This window comes from Haliotis asinina, chromosome 8 (genome assembly GCF_037392515.1).
Source record: "Haliotis asinina isolate JCU_RB_2024 chromosome 8, JCU_Hal_asi_v2, whole genome shotgun sequence".
Lineage (NCBI taxonomy): Eukaryota > Metazoa > Mollusca > Gastropoda > Lepetellida > Haliotidae > Haliotis > Haliotis asinina.
The window spans coordinates 54556010-54576720 of record NC_090287.1 but is presented as its reverse complement, the minus strand read 5'-3'; the positions used below and the strand labels follow the sequence as shown (position 1 = coordinate 54576720).

Sequence of the window (20711 nt, the reverse complement as noted above, 5' to 3'; positions counted from 1 at the left end):
ATAAAAGCAGTTTCCGATGTATATTTTTTTCATGGCATAAATTATTGCTAATGGGCCGTAATATTTCAGATAATTGTTCATAATTCGCATATGTACACGTATTTCTTCCTTTGTCAATCACCTTGAATTAAAGATTAAACAGCATTCCTGAGATACGCAAGTAAACCTAATATTTCTTCATTACAAGTCGACATAAAAGGAAATTAATTTGTACTGTGTTGCAACATTCAGTTGATCAAGTTAAACAAAACATCCTCCCACAAACAAAGAAACAAACAAACATGCAAGCGAATAAACAAATAAATAAATATGATTAAAAAGATACATAAGAAAATAATTTAGAAATAGAAAACATTCATATACATGACTAACGTTGTAAACCCCATGAATTGAAACAAAGAGGACTGCTTTCGCTCTATTTAATTCATGGAATGTACATCGTAATCGTGCAATTGCTGTCCTACCCTGTTTAATGTTAACATCAAAGAGATGCTGCTCTGCTCTACGATCTGATTTAAAAGAGCTGTATAATGAGGTTTTGGGTGATAGAGTTAGCAAGTCAGTTCAGAGTTGCGAGCACATATTTTTAAACTTTTTGTTACACATTTAATAAATATATGGGAAGTTAACACAAATAAGTTTAAAATCATACCCAAATCCACACCTATCAAGCAAATTTCTCACATTTGTTACCCAATTCATTTTACCATTTCTATCATTTCGATCTGTACGTATTTAACATTAAAAACAAAATCACACTCGTGAATGTACAAATAAATATAGCAAGTTTACATGTAGCGATTAAAGCTAGACTCTTTCAGAAAGAAACTATTTCAAACTTGATAAGCTTGTCAACTCACATGCATTATTGAATGCACAAAGAGTGTCTTCACTATCAATAATGTATGTTTAAGCAGTGCCAAATAGGTCGACTGTTCTTAAAAGTACCAGATCGTTTATTTTTCAGTTTATGGGAAATAACACTTCCACACATGAAGATGTGTCTATAAAATTGTCCTATTTCCGTTATTTTCCGATGTTACAGTCAAAATACCTTGTCTCCCCCCCCCATTTTTCACTCACTTTAAACATTTCCCCATCTTCCACCCGGAATTGCCTTAAAATGTATTGGAAAACATGAGTACATTTCTCATGAGGCAACGTCTCTGCTATATTAATGTGTAGAGAATGAAGTCATCATGTTTTAACCAGGAAATCAATATTTGAATATTGCCGTTTATATCTGACATTACCCGGAGACGCTACATCACTAAGCGCCCAGTTCTTTCTGTTCAGCACTACGTCTCAAATAGCAGGGTACTGACAAGAGTTGTTGACCATCCTTTGTAATTCACCAGTGATTGATTTCATGATAAACTCAACGTAAACCAAAGCAATAAAGAAAGTACACGCATCGAGTTTGTTTGTTTAAGAACGTTAATATTTTGAGAAGTGTTGTGATTGAGACTTACAAGTCACACAGGTTGTGTTCGTGACTTTTTTTTATTACAGTGCAGAGGTAGATCAATATTCCAATGCAAAATGCATAATATACAAATCGGGGACTGAACACACGAACGATATTTTGACGCAGATTGGTATCCTACATATGTTGCATATCTAAACCAAATGTTGGACAGCACATGTCACATCGACCGCCATTGTATTTGTCGTACAGAAATAAGATTATTCATATATTTGAGACGTTATTTTGTATGGTTGTTGTTTTTTTCCGGCGTTATCTGAAACGTGAAATATGAGGGGTTCGCTTTGCGGTAGTCTGGTTAAGGCGTTCTCTCGTTACGCGCAAGACCCGGGTTCATGGGACCTCGAAAGCACTGCCACACAGGCGTTGATAAGAAAATAGACGCATGGGCAAAAGAAAGTGAACACTTTTTATTGTGTGTTTTTGGCAAAGTTGTCCAATTAAAATCGTGTAAGGCCGAAACGGACCGCCCAGACACGAAATAATCATTCTCCCAAACGCAGCATTATGGCTGTGTAGAAGGACGTGAATTTGCGAAAAATGTACACGTATTGCCGTGTATGGCGTCAAATCAAATTCACTGACACACTCCATGAATTGTGGAGACGTCATTATTTACAGGCGGCATTCAAACCAAAACTGAAAGTTGAATTACACACACACGCAAAAAAATACACACTTTCATATTTCCATGTTTTTATTTGGTACCATTTTGCAATTATAATTACTGTACTCTGTCAAACAGCTATGTGATAATGTCGACGTGGCGTTAATGGGGTGCTCTGATAACATGCTGATTTCTCTGGGAGAATGACCATTGTTTTAGACACGCACGTGTAAAAACGGGAAAATGAATGAGGATATGTCAGGGCATTGTCCCACTACAGGTGTTCGCAAAACAAGATGTAATTTAGTTGGAAAATGAAGAGCATCAAAGTGAAAAGTGACATGACGAATCTATACAGGGTTAACACAAGTACATTAAGGAACACTCGTATCATTCCGGGACTACTCGTGTCATTCCGACTCTTTTTCTCTCAGTGACGATCTGTAGACAGTGTACCTTTAGCAGAATCGGCCCTATCCAAATATGTTTTGATGGCTGAGTCATCTTGTTCAATCCCTTTTGGTAAATAGATGACCAGTACTTAAAGAATTATTGTATAATTTAACGAAGGAACTTTGAAGTTTTGGTAATTGACCGTGAATAAGAACAATTAACGAAGATTGTATTACCATAGTACTTAAAGTCATGCGCGCGTTGTACCTGACTAATCTCGTTTTCATACATCTAATGGCGGAATGACAACTACTGACCAATAACACACTACAAAACCACACCTTTTCACTCGTGTCGGGGAAGTAGAGGGTCTCAGGGTCACTTCTAATGTAAATGGCGAGTAAGCTCTAGGCACCTGGAAGTGCTTTCAGTGTTAACTCAAACATGATTTTATTTGTACTCTCAAATTGTATTTTCTCGCTGGTGATTCTTCTAGTAACATAAAGACAATGTGTTAATCAGCAGAAATTGCACCGTTTAGTAAATGTAAAGATTGTAGCGGAGTTCAATGACAAAAACCATACAGACCAGAGTTAGACATCAAACATACAGATCGGCGTCAGATACGTAACATACAATTTTGATGGCAGCAAAATATGGAGTGGGTAAAAGCTGAATGAGAATGGTGGGATGAATGGCATTCCACGTAGCAGATTAAGCGCAGATTAAAAGAATGGGTGCACAAGATTGCGCTATGGAAGTGCTGAAGGCGTTAGAACGACACTTGACACAGGTTTCTTCTCTCGCCCTTGCAGCATGATGATCGCGAACTGTTTGTGGAAGGTTATATGGGCAGGTACAACACCATAATTAATGTGTAACTGGTGTCAGTTTAGCACACTTGCTTCAACCTCGTTCAGATCATCTTGCATAAAGCCATTTCAGCGATGCTATAGGCGACAGCATTATTCTTTCAAAGGACACGAGAACAGTCACTTGGATGACTGCGATTCTATGGCCTACCGCTTATAAATATTATATATACTCACTCATTTAAAAACTGAATTGATTTTTCTTCACCTTTATCCACTGAAAGGTAAGAAATCTCCATTTAAATCCAGCCGGTAGGCCATACATTGTTTTCATGGTATTACGGCGATTCTGTTTAACCTATGCGATAGGGTACCTATGAGACACATGTTTCTTCTCAATATGTTCTGATGGATACAATTTAGTTTACACCTACTACAGGATTGTCCTTTAATTCATCTAGCCATTGAAACCACTTGTCATGTTTGTCTTTTAGCATTTCCCGTTCCTGGTTCTTGAAATCACAACCAGTTTTCATTGCATTTCGGCTCATAGAAAGAAAAACCTTCCTGACGCTACAATGATAAGATGAATTAAAGGGCACACACAAACATATACACACTGAGACAGACAGACACAGACAGACACAGACAGAAACACAGACACACACACACATTCATCCATCCAAACATACATACATACATACACACACACACACACATACACATACATACATACATACATACATACATACATACATACATACATACATACATACATACATACATACATACATACATACATACATACATACATACATACATACATACATACATACAACGCAACTTCCGAAGAAAATGAACTCTCATAATAGTAAACGCTTTGTCAAAACTTGACAAAAAACAGAGTTGCGTTTCATTTGCTGGTCAGGATATTAATATCTGGGAATTAAGGGAAATTTTAAACAGTGCATGCAATCCTCGTTTGCTGCAGTTAATTTAATTAGAAATCGTTGAGAATATCGCTTGATTGTTACCAAAGCAACATTTATCCATTAACGGCAAGAGCGGATGTACATGAACAAGGGACATAACTCTCAGCTGATACGGATTTACAATGAGGTGAACAGGTGCACGAAACACCGGCATTTCCTCGCCTGGTTAACTATGTCAAACTATAATAGTTCGGATGACCACCCAGTGGACACCCAGCATCCTGCAACAGTTAAAACATAAGCTTGCAGAGAAAACCAAGTCCAACATTTGCATCACATGGCAGTAGTCTCGCTGTTGTAACGCCATCACGAAGCCATCACACTGAACACAGCATATTCTCTTGATTAAGGCAGCGAAAAAACGCGCAGATATGGTTTGGAAAGAGACAGTCTTCATTATCGTAACGAACTGTCATTTCACAAAGAGCTGGGTGATCGATCTGTACACGTCTCTCTCAGAATGCTGTAGCTGTCGTCCATGACGTCGCCTGACGACGATCAATCTGTCCAGTGACATGAAACGGTGGCTTCTACAGGACCAAGAAATAGATGAGAAACGAAGAGTTGATGATTCTCATCAGCTGTTAACGTTATCAAAATTTATCAATTATTGTCAGACTCCGAAAATTAAAGCAGGTGTTGGTTAATCGAGTCGATGGTGCACGTTTGAATACGGTCACATAAAGTCATCCTTTATTCATTAACATATTTATAGGATCTCTTGATAACGATGATCTCCCTAAGGAAAGCGTCGATACTTTGAAGATGTATCTCTGAGGATGAAGATCATTAACATTTCTTTTGTCTAAATGACATATAACAGTGCTGGAAATTTAGCATGAAATGCACGGTTTCCTTTTCATGGTATAATGTTAAAGATTAAAGATTCAATTGATCTTTTGATTAAAATACTTATCTAAATGTCGTGGTCTGAGGTTGTGGGGTTTAATTCATCTTTAAACAGTGTGTTAGTGATGCCCCAGCTCGTCAGCTTCATTGAAGAGGAAGGTGATGTCAAGGATGAAGGTAGAAGACGTTCAGCACGTTGACGCAAGCACGTAAATCTACAACGTTTTTGACAAAAAAAACCCAGAAATATTACCACGATCACAAAAGGGCCACTGTTCCTGGTGAGTGAGTGAGTGAGTGAGTTTTGGTTTATACTGCACCAAACAATATTCAAGCTGTCTGTGGCGGTCTGTGAATGACAGAGTCAGTCAATACAGTGATTTAAAAAAATGGGCATCGATCTGCACAGGTGGAAACCGATGAAAAGTTTCAACCATGTCAGCAGGTTTGACCACCCGACCCCGTTAGTTGTCTCCTATAACAAGTATGGGTTACTGAAGGCCAAAATTTTAAGCCTGACCTTCGCGGGTACAACTGTTCTTGGCATGATATATAAGAAAACGTTAATTGACGGTGGATGTTTCTGGACTTGTAAAACATCCAACATATAATCGTTAAAATACAGAAAAGATATCCTTCGACAAAGAAATCTGGAAATCTGTGATGACTTGCATGTTCATTTTTAAATATCCCATACTGGGCGGCCATGTCAACACAATTAACAACTACCGAGAGCATTAATTAGTTTCTGGGATGAACGGGACCTGTGACAGTATGAGCTCATGAAAGTTTAATCATGCTTGTTCTTGACTACCTTTTCTCTGTCGTGATGCGGTATCGACCGTTTGCCTCACGACCACATTCAGAGCATTCATACGTGGAGAGAGGTGGGTTTCCAAAACAAATTATCATCTTTCCCAGTTGCCACTTGCCTCCTCTCGATCGCCACGTAATTCCTATCGTTTATCACAAGGTGGGTGGTACCCTTGAACTATTCAATATTTCACGTAACATCCAAACACTGATCTTCCAAATCACCATTTCGTTATCTTATCACTAATCGTTTTTGAGCATTGATGTATGTATATGTTCAGTTGGGGTGTTAAGAAACAGATTCAGGAATGCAATTCGATAATACTTTCGACATTTTGCATAGACAACTTTTATCGACATAATGTGGCGAACTGTGTTTAAACAAGGTGCTATGTTCTTATAGAATAATACATTTGCAGATGGATCAGATCTCAGAGAAAGACCTCCAAGGTGAGATCGGTGTGCTGTCATGAGCTACTGTAATGTGAACTTGAAAACACTGTTTAAGTAAGGCCACTGTATCATTTGATTATTCCATGTTTATTAATTACAAACTATTAGGTACTGAAAACTTCACGCTACATACAAGAAACACTGAAACAATTCGAGCAAGTAATTTCCTCAAAATAATTATTTTTAAGAATAGATTAAATTTTGATCATTATTTTGCATATTCCACCGGTGGCATAGTTTCTAGTGATCAGGTGGGCATGGCACTACAGACCTACCTGTGTTGTTATGCATATGTATGATACTACATATCTACTTGTTATTTTATGTATATACATGGCAGCACAAACCTACCTGTCAATTCACGTCCATGCTTGACATTGTGCACCTACCTGTCATTTATATATATGCTTAACACTATACACCTACCTGTCATTTTATGTCTATGCTTGACACTGCATACCTACCTGTCATTTCATATCTGTGTTTGACACTATACACCTACCTGTCATTTTATGTTTATGCTTGACACTATATACCTACCTGCCATTTTGCATCTACGCTTGACATTACACACTTATCTGTATTTTGTGCATGTGCAAGTGCATGACACTATGCATCTTCTTGTCATTTTATGTCTTTGCTTGACACTACCTGGCAGATATGTACGTGGGCATGACACGTCACATCTATCGGTTTTGGCATGGCACTATGCACTTGTCAGATATCTATCTGGGCATGGTTCTACTTGTCAGATATATGTCTGGGCATGGCTCTACTTGTCAGATATATGTCTGGACATGGCTCTACTTGTCAGATATGTATCTGGGCATGGCTCTACTTGTCAGATATATGTCTAGGCATGGTTGTACTTGTCAGATATATATCTGGGCATGGCTCTACTTGTCAGATATATATCTGGGCATGGCTCTACTTGTCAGATATATGTCTAATCCAGAGACACGGTGGTATACACAATGCAACGTCAAAACATCCTTATAATTGTGGAGTAGTATTTAGCAGTTTCGATTAATGCGAAAGTAATAGTGTAGCCGTAAACACGTCTTCATCAAGCTTCTCATCCCATGAACCTACCTATTGTTGTATTCAATAATCCTCGATTTGTTCCTTTGTCACCTACATACTCTGCATATGTGACAGTGTATAGGGAAGCGTTCGAGCTCTATGACAAAGATGGCAGCGGCTACATTGCAGAGGAAGAGTTGGGGACCGTGATGAGGTCACTTGGACAGAATCCCACCAATGCCTATCTGCATGAAGCCATAAGACAGGCAGACACCGATGGTACGACTATGTCATTTTTCAGTATTGTGTAATAACAGAGCGAAACATATTGTCTAATTTGACCAGTTTTGTGTGTATGTTGTTGTTGTTGTTTGTCCCCTGGCACAAAGCAAACCCAATTTACCCGTTATACTGTATCACATACACGGCTATCAAACAATCGATTTCTGCGTGTTTAATGGGAATATACATCTCTTGTTTATGGGAGTATACATACCACTGTGGTCAAAGCATGCTACTCACGAATCAAACCACTTATTTATGCCAGTTGTGGAACCTAGGTAATACTTAAGACACGACTAGGGTAAATTAGCAAATAGATAAACAAATAGACAAATAGGTAGACAGACGGACAGACAAATATACGTTAGATGATAGTCTAAAGCTTCAGACTTGGTCCAGCATCTTTGAAGGTGAAGCATTATTTAAGGAACACCATTTGTGTTTGACTGGTTCAGAACCATGAATGAATAGATCCAGTTCACTGAGGCTGCACCTGGTCTGAACCTTGCCTCTGTTTGGTTGTACATGAAACTCTATACAGATAATGAAAACAACCGAAATCATGAAACCCACTGTCGTCGCTTTTCTTCTCCAATCCACCAATGACCCTTCGAACCAGACGCTTAGGATCTGTAACTGACTGACTGATGCCTGAATTGTTGCCCATTTGCTCAGAATGTGCTTGTCTGGTTCCAATGATCTACAGGCCGTGATGCAGCAAGAACATTTTTCTGATTTTGTTTTGCTGTAAAAGTTTTACGCCGCATCCGGCAATATTCTATATATTTCCTATTTATCATCTATTTAGTGTGAACACGGCTATATGGTGACAGACATACACGCTCAATGACTAGTGTCAGTCACGTCAGTGTCAGAGTTAGTTGCCTCTTACGAAAAGCATGGGTTGCTGAAGATCAATACTGACCCGGATCTCCACGGGACCGGTGCAGTTAGAATACTACCGAGTCAAAATCACCATTCACGTGAAGATTCGGCATAGAGTTGATCTTCCGTAACTCATTGTCGTAAGAGGCGACTAACTTGGTTCACACATGTCATCGTATCCCAATTGGGTAAATAGATGTTCATGCTGTTGATCACTTGATTATCTGGTCCAGACTCGGTCATTCACAAACCACAAACAACCATACAGCTGGAATATTACTGAGTGTGACGTAAAACCAAACTCACTCACTCACTCCACTGTGCTCCAGGAAGCGGACAATTAGGATTTGAGGAGTTCGCTCTGATGATGCATGAAAAGAGCAAGGAGAAGGAGAACCCCAACGCTCTGAAGGACGCCTTCAAGGTGTTTGACAAGAACGGCGACGGGACAATAAGTGCAGCAGAGTTGTACGAAATCATGACCCAGCTCGGTGAGGTGCTGTCGAGAGCGGAGGTGGATGAGATGATACGAGAAGCGGACAAGGACAAGAATGGGGTGATTGACTATGAAGGTGAGCGGATGACGAGTTACCACAATCTCGACCTGTGCTGTAGATGCAACAATTTGCTCAGTGTCGTCAGACTTTGTGTCCTTGCCTAGGGATAGAAACACGTTAGATACTTCACGTAAAAGGAATCAGTATCCTAGTCACGATATATGAGGAATTAATGTCCTGTTATCACATATCAAAATTCAACGTCCCACTTAAACATACAATGATGTAATGTCCTAGTTGTAACTGAAGGATTCAATGTCCTAGTTACAGCATATTAGGATTTAATTTCTTAGTTATACAATGATACAATGATTTAATGTCCTAGTCAAATTTGTCAGGATTCGATGTTCTAGTTATAACACAAGGAATTGAATGTCCTGCTTAATACATACAATGATTTAATGGCTTAGTTGTAACACACAAGGATTCACTGTACTAGCTAAACACACACAATGATTGGATGTCATTGGTAAAACAAACAAAGTTTGTCCTAGTGTCCTAACTATAACACACAAGGATTCAAAATGCTAGCTATAACCCACAAGGATTCAATATCCTGCCTATAACACACAAGGGTTCAATGACCAAGCTATAACACACAACGTTCAGTGTCCTAGCTATAACACACAAGGATTCAATGCCCTAGTTATAACATACAAGGGTGTTCTAGTACAATTTATCAGGATTCAATGTCTGATACAAAATCCATACACCAAAACTGCCGAATGTGCTTTTCCAAAACAAAAACGGTTTTGGTACCTATCAGCATCGCCATTTAGTTTCGATTACACGGTTGCAATTTCACCAAAAGCTCATTGTCAGGTGATTGCTGAGATTTATAACTGGAAGCGAACTTTGCCAATAGAATGCTTGTATTCTTTCCGTCAGTGCTAGTACGGACCGTATAGCGTGTATGCTGCAAAAAGCACATGACTGCTAATTCTTACCCAAATGTTTATAACGACATATTTCTTGAAAAGTGCATTTTATCAAAGAATGACAATATAATGGAACAAAAATTCATTTACAGTAACAGTTATGTTTTAAGATTAATTGTTTGGGGGAAAAGGGTATTTTCTACTCATATTTTGTTTCGTGAAATAGGAACATTATAGAATTGCTCTGTATCATCACCCCTACATACAACACATGGAATGAACGTGCACATCGTAGTAGTCTCATACATGTGCATGGAGTGTCCTTCTTGATTTCGACTTTTGTTCAAAAAGGTTGAAAAATCACTGAAGTAATTCTGACAATCATCTTGTGTCACACATTGGGCTGTAACGATGCATCGAACTATCGATGCATTGCAATTGTTGATCTCAGACAGCAATTAATCGATGGTAGAAACGAAAAACTACCGACGCATCGGTAGTGTTGCTAACTATCGAAATCCATTCATTTAGGAAATGACTTCATTTGAGACAATTCAAGGAGAAAAAAACTATTGCGATAGTATTGCAATAGTTGGTCGCAAGAGAGTTTCGCTATAGCAATAGGATGTTGCAGTAGACTATCGCCCAGCCGTCACCTGTAGTCGCACAGTTGTTCGTGTTTGTTTCCAAAACATTCAGTATTTATCATATACACATTGATTTATTTCGACATATCTCTCAGTGTTTCCAGTCGTACATTAAAAATGAAATTCCTTTTTTTCGCCAGAGTGTATGTTGTACATGTGCCCATATGTTAAAACTGTATATATTTCTTTTTTCATGCAGAGTTCGCCGACATGATGTCCAAGATAGATTAGCCGATAACACTCTATATTCTCAGCATTTGATGTGATGCCTCGCGACCTTGCGGGAATCATGTTGATTAACTCTATCTTTTAATCATCTTACATGATATCGCGTGATCATGTTGATATCCTGATATTTGCCCTTGTTCTCATCATCTCAAGGAGTGATGGCGTAGCCCAGTGGTTAAAGCGTTCGCTCGTTACGCCTGGGTTCGAGTCCACTTATGGATGCAGTGAGTGGTGCCCATTTCTGGTGTCCCCCGCCGTGATATTGCTGGAACATTACTAAAAGCTCACTCATTCATTCTCATCCGATGCCTAATGATTCCACCGGAAGTTCTCATCGTTTCGCCTGTAACTATGCCTATCACATCGATGAGACACGAGTTCATCATCGATGTGTTCATCATACTTGTTCCAGGGATCCTTGTAACGGGAGCTACGATGAGAGGAGGACATGTGTCAATATCTATAGTTGCGTTCTTTGGGCACTGCAAGGATCCTTGATTTGGGGTCGATTCCCAGGTCGCTCAGAATTTGATCCTTGGGTGTTATCTGCACCATACCTATGCTCGAGAGTTTCTTTAAGTGATATCCCCCTTACGGTCTACTTACCTCACTTTAATGCTTAACGACATATGTCATGATATGCTTAACATGTTTAACATGCATAACGACATATGTCATGATATGCTTAACATGTTTTACATGCATAACGACATATGTCATGATATGGTTAAAATGTTTTACATGCATAACGACATATGTCATGATATGCTTAACATGTTTTACATGCATAACGACATATTTCATGATATGGTTAAAATGTTTTACATGCATAACGACATATGTCATGATATGCTTAACATGTTTTACATGCATAACTACATATTTCATGATATGCTTAACATGTTTTACATGCATAACGACATATTTCACGATATGCTTAACACGTTTTACATGCATAACGACATATTTCATGATATGGTTAACATGCTTCACAGGCTTAACGACATGTTCAACATCTTGTAACATTTCGAGAAACATTTAAGAGCATCAACGCAATACTGACATCTGCACCAAGTGAATAACAGTTTTCAAAATTAACTGCATTGGCAAAGATTATTATAAATGAACACAGTGCGATAAACCGTCAGTGGGAGAAGCGAGTGGGTGATATTCCATGTCTGTTTGTCTGAGAATATGCAAAAAAGGTGAGTTTGCGGATCGCGGGTCTCAAGTGGAGACCACAGCCATCTCGCTATATTGTAGGAGCGAAGTCTCAAAAACTCTTCAATACGTTATGACGTATCTTCATACGTCATGTTTATTTTGTTCGAGAATCTGTTCATGAAGTCACACATTTTGCTATATGACGTCTGAGAAATATAGAAATCAATTCCTCCTACAATCGTCCATTGGTATGTAATATAATGGAATGTCAAGGGGAAGATAACTTTGTACAGTAGTGTATACTATTAATTACTCGTAAGACGATGAACCTGTTCAGTTTCTAGGTTAACGAGCTATTAAGCATACCTAATATTTTTCGAACTTTCAGTTTTCACCTAACTGCATTGTGATGGTACTGGCAATGACAGTTTGTTTGATATATATGTTACTGATGGCCTCGATTTTTCCCTATACGACGTGATTATAGTGTCAGGCTGTTATCAGAGATATTGTGTGCGTCATGGCTGTTTCTGAATAATTCATGAATTGTTCTTTTGCGAATGGAATCAATGTTTTCATACTATTGTCATGAAGTTATATGCAATAAAATGTATACTGATGATACAGCATGTGTTGTGACTTAACTGCTTGCATTGCAGTTTATGAACATGTAGCTCTTTATAAATTTCCATTTTTAGGGAAAATGAAAGTTTATGGCCCGCTTGAGACATCGTTAGTGTTTTTTTTCGTTCAGTTTCATACACTATGTACGGTACAGCATTACAATCCATCAATACTTTCCAATGTCCTCAGGGATGAGTGGGTGAGGGAGGGAGGTTTTACGCCTTCTTTTAGCCATATACCAGCGATACCACGGCGGGGGACACCAGGAATGGGCTTCACACAGTGTATCCATGTGGAGAATCGAACCCGGGCCTTCGGCACGAACGCTTCAACCTCTGAGCTACACCACCGATGAGAATGCATGCATTGCATGACAAAATGCAAGGAAATCCCAAGTTGATACCGACGTTAATAACCAATGTTTAAAGTGATTTTAATATTTTTAATTCATATTACTCATACGGGTAAAATGTGCATAGGCATGCTAAAACTTCATATCGATTCATTCCTGGCAGTAATTCAATTCCATGTCTTATTACATTTGGGTTAATATTTTATAAGGATTATTTATAAATGAAAATATATTTTTCAGAACACATTCGTAAGTTTTGTTCAGGTAAAATATATGAGATATTTACACAGTTCAGGCTGTCCCTATTATACTGTAGCCGTGACAGTTTTACAGAAGAACAAAGAATTTAAGAGACAAATAGCGGTTAGACAAATACATAATTTAAAACACGGAAACACGTTTGTACGTATATTAGATCACATGAAAATTAAATTAAAACAGTCAGCTGCCAAAGTAATTATCAATTCGCAAAGGTAGAAAGAAAATTTGATATTGATTTTATGTCAACAGCACCAAGAACCCTTCATAGATATTTTATGTCTCCCTTGTCTTGGAGTCAATTTCAACTGTCTACCTCAGCACATCTGACAACCTAATAGGAGAACCTGACTGATATCATTTTCGCACGACATCGGCATATATTCAGAACAGGACTAGCAGTGCTGAAACACGAGCCTCGTCAATGGAACTGTTTACATATGAAAATTGCCGTTTTCACCAGTCATGCAATGAGCGCAAACATATCTCTGAGCACGATCGATTACCTAGTCAAACCGGCATCCTTCACCATCGGCTCTCTGAAAACATGAAGTATGTACCCTGTATCGAGTCACGGTTGCCCTATATACTCAACCGTCATTTCAACATATTGATATCAAATAGGTTTACTAATTATTAATAATATATGATGGATCAAAACATTTTTTTCAATAAAATGTCCCAAATGCCAAGTAGCAATACACAAGTCAATGAACAAACAGAAGTTCAGTTAGTCCTGGGTGGTTGACTTGCAGCTGTATTTTCAATGACTAGTTTTCGTCTACAGGCAGCTTTACGACATGGCGCGCTGTAGTACGCTTAACAATGAACAGGCATCAATATTTAATGTATGAAGTGAAGACCTTACCACAGATCATCGCACTCGAAAGGAAGGTTGTGTTTTCTACATGGAATCCTGTTGACTTTGGAGAAGGAAGGATATTGGAAAGGAACGTGTGTAACTTGTGGATAACAGTACACGTGCATGAGGCGATATAAGCAACCTTGGCCATATTGTACCCGTCTAACGGTTAATGACTCAGTAACAGTGACAGCTTGTGGCTAAGATGGTAAGTGCCCTCTCATCATATCATCGTGTTATCATATCATCACAAAATGTAAACAAACTGTTGATTTAGATGCAGGCTAGAGAGGCTTAATATTTCACTTGGTGTATACATACATGTTAATATCGGATTTGGTATGCATATTGATAAGTGCAGTGGTGAAATTATAGCAGGGTCTTAATGAATTGTGTGTTCTATTTTTCACGGTAGATTTTGACTCTAGGGGTTTCACTTTCACTTGACAATGGGGATCACGTCAGCCGCATCTACGGAAGCAGTTGTTTGGCTCTGTGTTGTCATGCCTGCAACACTGTTCTAGCTGGAGGAAGTGTTCTTGGAGCTAGAACATAAGACTCTCAGGAATAATGAACAAGGTTCTTTCTGTCTTGCAGGTAGATAAGGTTCCTGCTGAGAAACTGAACGGTAAGTGTTGATTGATATCATTACTCTCTTAGAAACAAATATTGTCAGTTTACGTAATATTTCTTTGTCTATTGAATGAGGGATTGAAGGGATTGTCTTCTGTCGCCATTTTTGGTCATTTGATGGCGGAGTATTTGGTTCTATACAAATTCTAAAGGATTCAAACTGGTCAACGTACCGGAGCGAATTATCCAGCCGCTAGATCTCTCCTTATTACCTTTAATTTGTTATAAAATAGAGCATAATCCTAAAACAATGGGAAGAAAGAATTTAACTAAAAAATGGCAATATGCAGTCAATACTTGAATTAACTTGACGTTAAGATATCGTACTTCTTGGTCCCTGTCGCTCGACATTAATGGGTACAACAGGGGCCGGTCGGCTCGGAGTCAGTGTAATGTGTCTAAGTGGAGTATTCATGCTAAACCGCGGAATGGTATCTCAGCGAGCTAGCAAAATAAAACCATCCTAAGTTTGGGTTAGTACGAGCAGCCACACATACACACGCATGCACGTCGTCATATGAGAGAAATATTCTTAAGTACGACGTTAAACCCCATCTTACCTCATTTATTTCGCATGTTTTAGGGGGCACGCACTTGATACTAGGCTACAGATCAATCAATGATGAGCTCGTACTTAATAAGTTGCATCGTGTAACCTACAATCGTTCCCAGCATAACACAACGCGAGTCCTAAATCACGTTTTAATCGTTATTACCGTCATCAAACAGAATACCAAGAGGCGTTCCAGCTGATTGACAAGAACAGTGATGGCGTGCTGACGTTGCCGGAACTGCGGTCGGTGATGAAGTTGCTTGACAAGGACCCCACCGACGAGGAGTTGAGGGACATGATGAGGGAAGCTGATGAGGATGGTAGGGTCACAATACATTCTTCAGTATAGACATGACACATATTTGACGCGCATGCGTGAACACTGTATAGATGCGGGTTGGATATGGTCTTCAGCAGTCTATGTTTACCGTTAGAGGTGGGGATGGGGATGTGACTTTGTGGTTAAAGCGTCCACTCGTCACGCCGAAGGCACGGGTTTGATTCCCCATTTCTGGTATCCTCCGTCATGATTTTGATGGAATAGTGCTAAATGCGGCGTACAACCATACTCACTCACACATTCACTCACTCGTTAGAAGCGACTTACGGGATCGAGTTGTCATATTCGCTGATGACTGATGTATGACAACGTATCCCAATAGCGTAGATAAACGCCGATGTCGTAGGCCAGCGGGTTGTTTGGTCCAGACTCGATTATTTACAGATCAACATCTAACTGAAACATGTATTTGTGTGTTGTTGCTTAATACTGCACTCAAACATATTCCAGCTGTATAGAGGCGGTATGTAAATAATTGAATCTGGACTAGACAATCCACTGATCAATGTCATGAGCATCGACCTTCGCAACCTCTATGGAGTAAGAAGGGTATTTGTTGGAGACGCAATAAGATCATTGGTTAAAGACAAACATTTTAAAGCATTATATTTCAGGGAATATAAAATTGACTTGAACAGCATTGACCACTGATACACTATATAACATTAATATTTACATATGGCTGCATCATCTCAAAAGGTAAAGGCGAGTCGTGTCAGTCTGCGTCACAAGAAGCACCACCATTCTTCCTTCCATATTTGTTCGATTTTTATTAGCGTAATATCCCATCAATGTGGGCAAAATACCATCTTTTACATGATTTCACCTCTGATTAAGATACCATTGTATTTCGACTTGAAGCAAAATGCGCTGAAACCGGATGTGCTTTAACGAACGCTTTCTTTTCTCTGAACCTAACTGCATGGAAACCGGATGTGCTTTCACGAACGCTTTCTTTTCTCTGAACCAAACTGCATGGAAACCGGCTGTGCTTTCACGAACGTTTTCTTTTCTCTGAAACAAACTGCATCCTGCATTATATGCTCAGAAACGGAAAATACTGAAACACAAGTATGGCCAGTGGTTCCGATGGAAAGATGAATTGCACGATATTCCTGCCGTAAGTAAAAGCGAAATTGTATCTAACAGAATACACTGAGAAGAAACATGTGTCTATAATAATGCATGGCCTACCAGTTGGATTTAACTGGAGATCTCTTATCTTTCATTGGATAAAGGTGAAGAAAAATCAGTTCAGTTTTTGCACAAAAAGTGAGTATTTGATATTTATAAGCAGTAGGATATAGAATCACAATCGTCCTGTACTGGTGCCCTTTGAAAGCATAGTGCTGTAGCCTTTAGTATTGCTCACATAGCTTTGTGCAAGATGATCTGGACGAGGTTCAAGTAAGTATGTTAAACTGACACCAGTTAAGCATTAATTATAGAGACACTTTCTGTTGTTGTGCCTGCCCATATAACCTTTCACCAGCAGTCCCACAAACGGTTAAACAGTTCGCGATCATCATGCTGCAAGGGCGAGAGAAGAAGCCTCTTTCAAGTTTCGTTCTAATGCCTTCAAACACTTCCGTAACGCAATTCACCGGTCTCGTCTAAGTGCACCCATTCTCTTAATCTGAGCTTTGCTAGGTAGAGTGGCATTCATCCCACCTCGTCTCATTCTGTATTCAGCCTTGACCCACTCCACACATATCTTGTTGCCATTGAAGCCATTCAAGTAATCAGTCGGTGCCTGTCCTAACAAGCGTTTGGCATTAAGGCTTGTCATGATTAAAGACAATGAGAGCTCTAATGATTTCTTCTTTCCAACTTCGGCTTATGACAAAAATAACTCGAGATGATTTAATCAGATCTTGATCGCGTCAAAGGTAACAGTTCGGATGGTTTGGTTAGCATGACCCTTACATCCTTATGTATTTTTGAGTGTATCGTTTTTGTCAAGACAGTATATAAATTAAAACAAACTTGGCTAATTTCATTTATATGCTTAAGTGGAACATGATATACAGTTACTAAATTCCTCTTAGGGGAAATGAAAATGATTTTATTATTAAAAATGTTTTATATTTTCGGGTGACGTTCTTTGTGTATGTCACGTTGTATGACATATCGGTCACGTTCCATTACAGGTGACGGGAGCGTGACGTTCCTCGAGTTCGTCAGGCTGATGGAGAAGAAGAGAGAAGAGCCTGACGAGGAGCAGCTACTCGACTACTTCCGAATATTCGACAAGGATGGGGATGGTAGAATCGGTGCAGCAGAGTTGAGGAATGTCTTTACCAGTCTTGGGGAGAAAATCACCGATGAGGAGGTCGACAACATCATCAGAGAAGCGGACGCCGACTGTGACGGACATATCAACTTTGAAGGTTTGTATGTTCGTTATTTAACGCTGCTTTGTATAGTTTTTATCTAACGCCGATCTGTATGTTTGATGTCTAACTCCGGTCTGCATGTTTCTTATTGAACTCCGCTCTGTATGTTAATTATTTAACGCCGCTAAGTGTGCTATGTTTTTAACACCGCTGTGTATATTTGCCATCGAACACCGCTCTGCATGTAATTAATTTAATGCCGCTCTGTATGTTAATTATTTAACGACGCTCTGTATGGTATTTATTTAACGCCGCTCTATATGACTGCTGTCTATTTATGTTTGTTATCGAACGCCGCTCTGTGTGTCCCTGTGTGTTTGTAATGGTATGTATGTTTGTTAAAGAACGCCCCTCTACATGCTATTAATTTAACGCCCCCTGTATGGTTCTTATCTAACGCTGTTCGGTATGTTATTTATTTAACACCGCTCTGTGAGTTTGTTATGTAATTCCGCTGTGTATGTTTGTCATCGAACGCAGGTGTGTATGCTATTTATCTAAAGCCGCTCTGTATGTTTATTATAGAACGCCCCTCTGTATGTTTGCTATTCAACTACACTCTGAACGTTATTTATTTAAGGCTGATTTGTATGTTTGTCATTTACCTCCGCTCTGTATTTTTATTACCTCACGTCGCTTTCGACAAACTTGCAGCTACATGTCGATTACCAGTAGATGATTGATTCTTGACAAAACAGTCCAGTGACTGGCATCGTGTTCATCTGTCTGCACAATTGAGATACGATTATAAGCATGAAGACAGTTTACAAACTTGCGTGTTCTGTATTCCACTGTTTCAGAATTCGTCACACTCATGAAGATGATCTAGTCTTGAAGGTGTGTCAAAGACATTTTGAACCTACATGTGCGTGACAGTGGTGTAGCATTCATTGCATCCACGTAATGTGACGTCATCTACTATTTCCGGAGTAAAAATGGACATATTTAGCCTATTGCTAGTTTAGTGTCCATGAGCACACATTGGAATTTTGGCATATAACGCAGATTGCAGATATTATGAAGCCCATTTATAGTCTTATATCTAGGCATCTACAGTCTTACATTTACGACACGGTGCAGTTTGTGCCGCTTAACACATTGTCTTAATTTTACTTGAAGAATTACCAGATAAATACATAATAGAATTTGAGAGTTGAGACTGCAAGGACTTCCATGCGCCAAGAGCTGACTCACCATTTACATTAGATGTGACCATGTGATGAACTGTATTTTCTCTAATTCACGCTTGTTTTCGAACAGTCTAAATGAACGGCGTCATCCATTTTGTCTTCTAACTGGGAACTTCACCTTCACAATAGTCCCGGCGTCTGTTCTTCCAATCACATTGAGTAAGAGACGTAGTTTCGTAGTGTGTTATTCGGCAGTACTTGTCATTCCGTATCCTGATGAAAAAACTTGTCCGTTATTGGATGTATGAAAAGGAGATCAGTCAGTTAATATGCGCGCATGACTTTAAGTACTATGGTTATCTTCGTGGTGGTTCTTATTAATGGCCAGCTATTGAAAGTTCAAAGTTCCCCAGTGAATTTATACCGTTGATTTTTAGGTACTAGTTATTATTTTAGGTGTTTGTACGTAGGAATAAAACATGAAACAACAATAGGTGTCGCCAAGGGGTTAAAAGAATGACCCAGATTTAAGTTATATTATTATTTAAGGCGTCGTGGTTAGTGGTGGGTATGAGGAAAAAATGCCACATGGAGTTCTGCTTGGGGGGACTGAAAATTTAATAATTGCAAACAAAAAACAAACCCCTTCCCACACAGACGACATAGCTGTAACATATGGTCACTCAAAATGGATTAAGCGATTATCTCCTCTGAGCAAGATATTATTGTAAAATGACTCAGCCATCATGAAGAAGAAAACATGTTTCCATGTGGCCGATTGTGCTAACGGTACCCTGTCTACAGATCGTCACACAGAGAGAAAGAGTCGTGAATTTGATCATTGCGGAATGAATAGTCCCGGAATAATACGAGTGTTCCTTAATGTACTTGTGTTAACCCAGCACAGATTCGTCATGTCACTTTTCACTTTGATACTCTTCAATTTCCCACTAAATTACATCTTGTATTGTGAGCACCTGCAGAGTGACAATCCCCTGACATATCCTCATTCATTTTCCCGTTTTTACACGTGCGTGTCTAAAACAATGGTCATTCTCCCAGAGAAATCAGCATGTTATCAGAGCACCCCATTAACGCCACGTCGACATTATTACGTCATTACATAGCTGTTTGACAGAGTACAGTAATTATAATTGCAAAATGGTACCAAATAAAAACATAGAAATATGAAAGTGTGGGTTTTTATCTTGCATGTGTAATTTAACACTGAACTTTGGTTTGACGTTGAATGCCGCCTGTAAATAATGGCATCTCGACCAGACAATCCACTAGCTGAGTGAGTGAATGAATTTAGTTTGACGCCGTACTCAGGAATAGGTCTGCCATAAAGCGGTCTGTAAATACACGAGTGATCAACAACTTGAGCATCAATCTGCGCAACTTGGATACGTTGACATGTGTTAACCAAGACAATGTGTCAGACCACCCGATCGCGCTATATATAGTCGCCTCTTACGACACTCATGGCTTACT

General features: G+C 39.1%; 2 protein-coding genes across 2 annotated transcripts in view; one reads left to right on the top strand and one right to left on the bottom strand.

Annotated features, from left to right (window-relative positions):
- LOC137295003 (uncharacterized) overlaps positions 1–20711 on the bottom strand; it is a 109674-nt gene that overhangs the window by 3901 nt on the left and 85062 nt on the right. The gene's annotated exons all lie outside the window — the stretch shown is intronic.
- On the top strand, positions 6044–20404 carry LOC137294251 (uncharacterized). Its single transcript, XM_067825254.1, has 9 exons — positions 6044–6112; positions 6372–6402; positions 7564–7707; positions 8925–9167; positions 12729–12739; positions 14715–14793; positions 15528–15671; positions 17842–18081; positions 18888–20404. Exons 2-9 carry the CDS (start codon positions 6372–6374, stop codon positions 18914–18916), a joined length of 921 nt encoding a protein of 306 aa, XP_067681355.1. The 5' UTR covers positions 6044–6112; the 3' UTR covers positions 18917–20404.

Bases quoted from the DNA above. Each gene is read 5' to 3' on its own strand.
- LOC137294251 (XM_067825254.1), top strand. From the start codon at position 6,372: ATGGATCAGATCTCAGAGAAAGACCTCCAAG. The intron at 7,708-8,924 runs GTACGACTATGT...ACTGTGCTCCAG, and splicing joins AAGACAGGCAGACACCGATG to GAAGCGGACAATTAGGATTT. The intron at 18,082-18,887 runs GTTTGTATGTTC...CCACTGTTTCAG, and splicing joins CGGACATATCAACTTTGAAG to AATTCGTCACACTCATGAAG.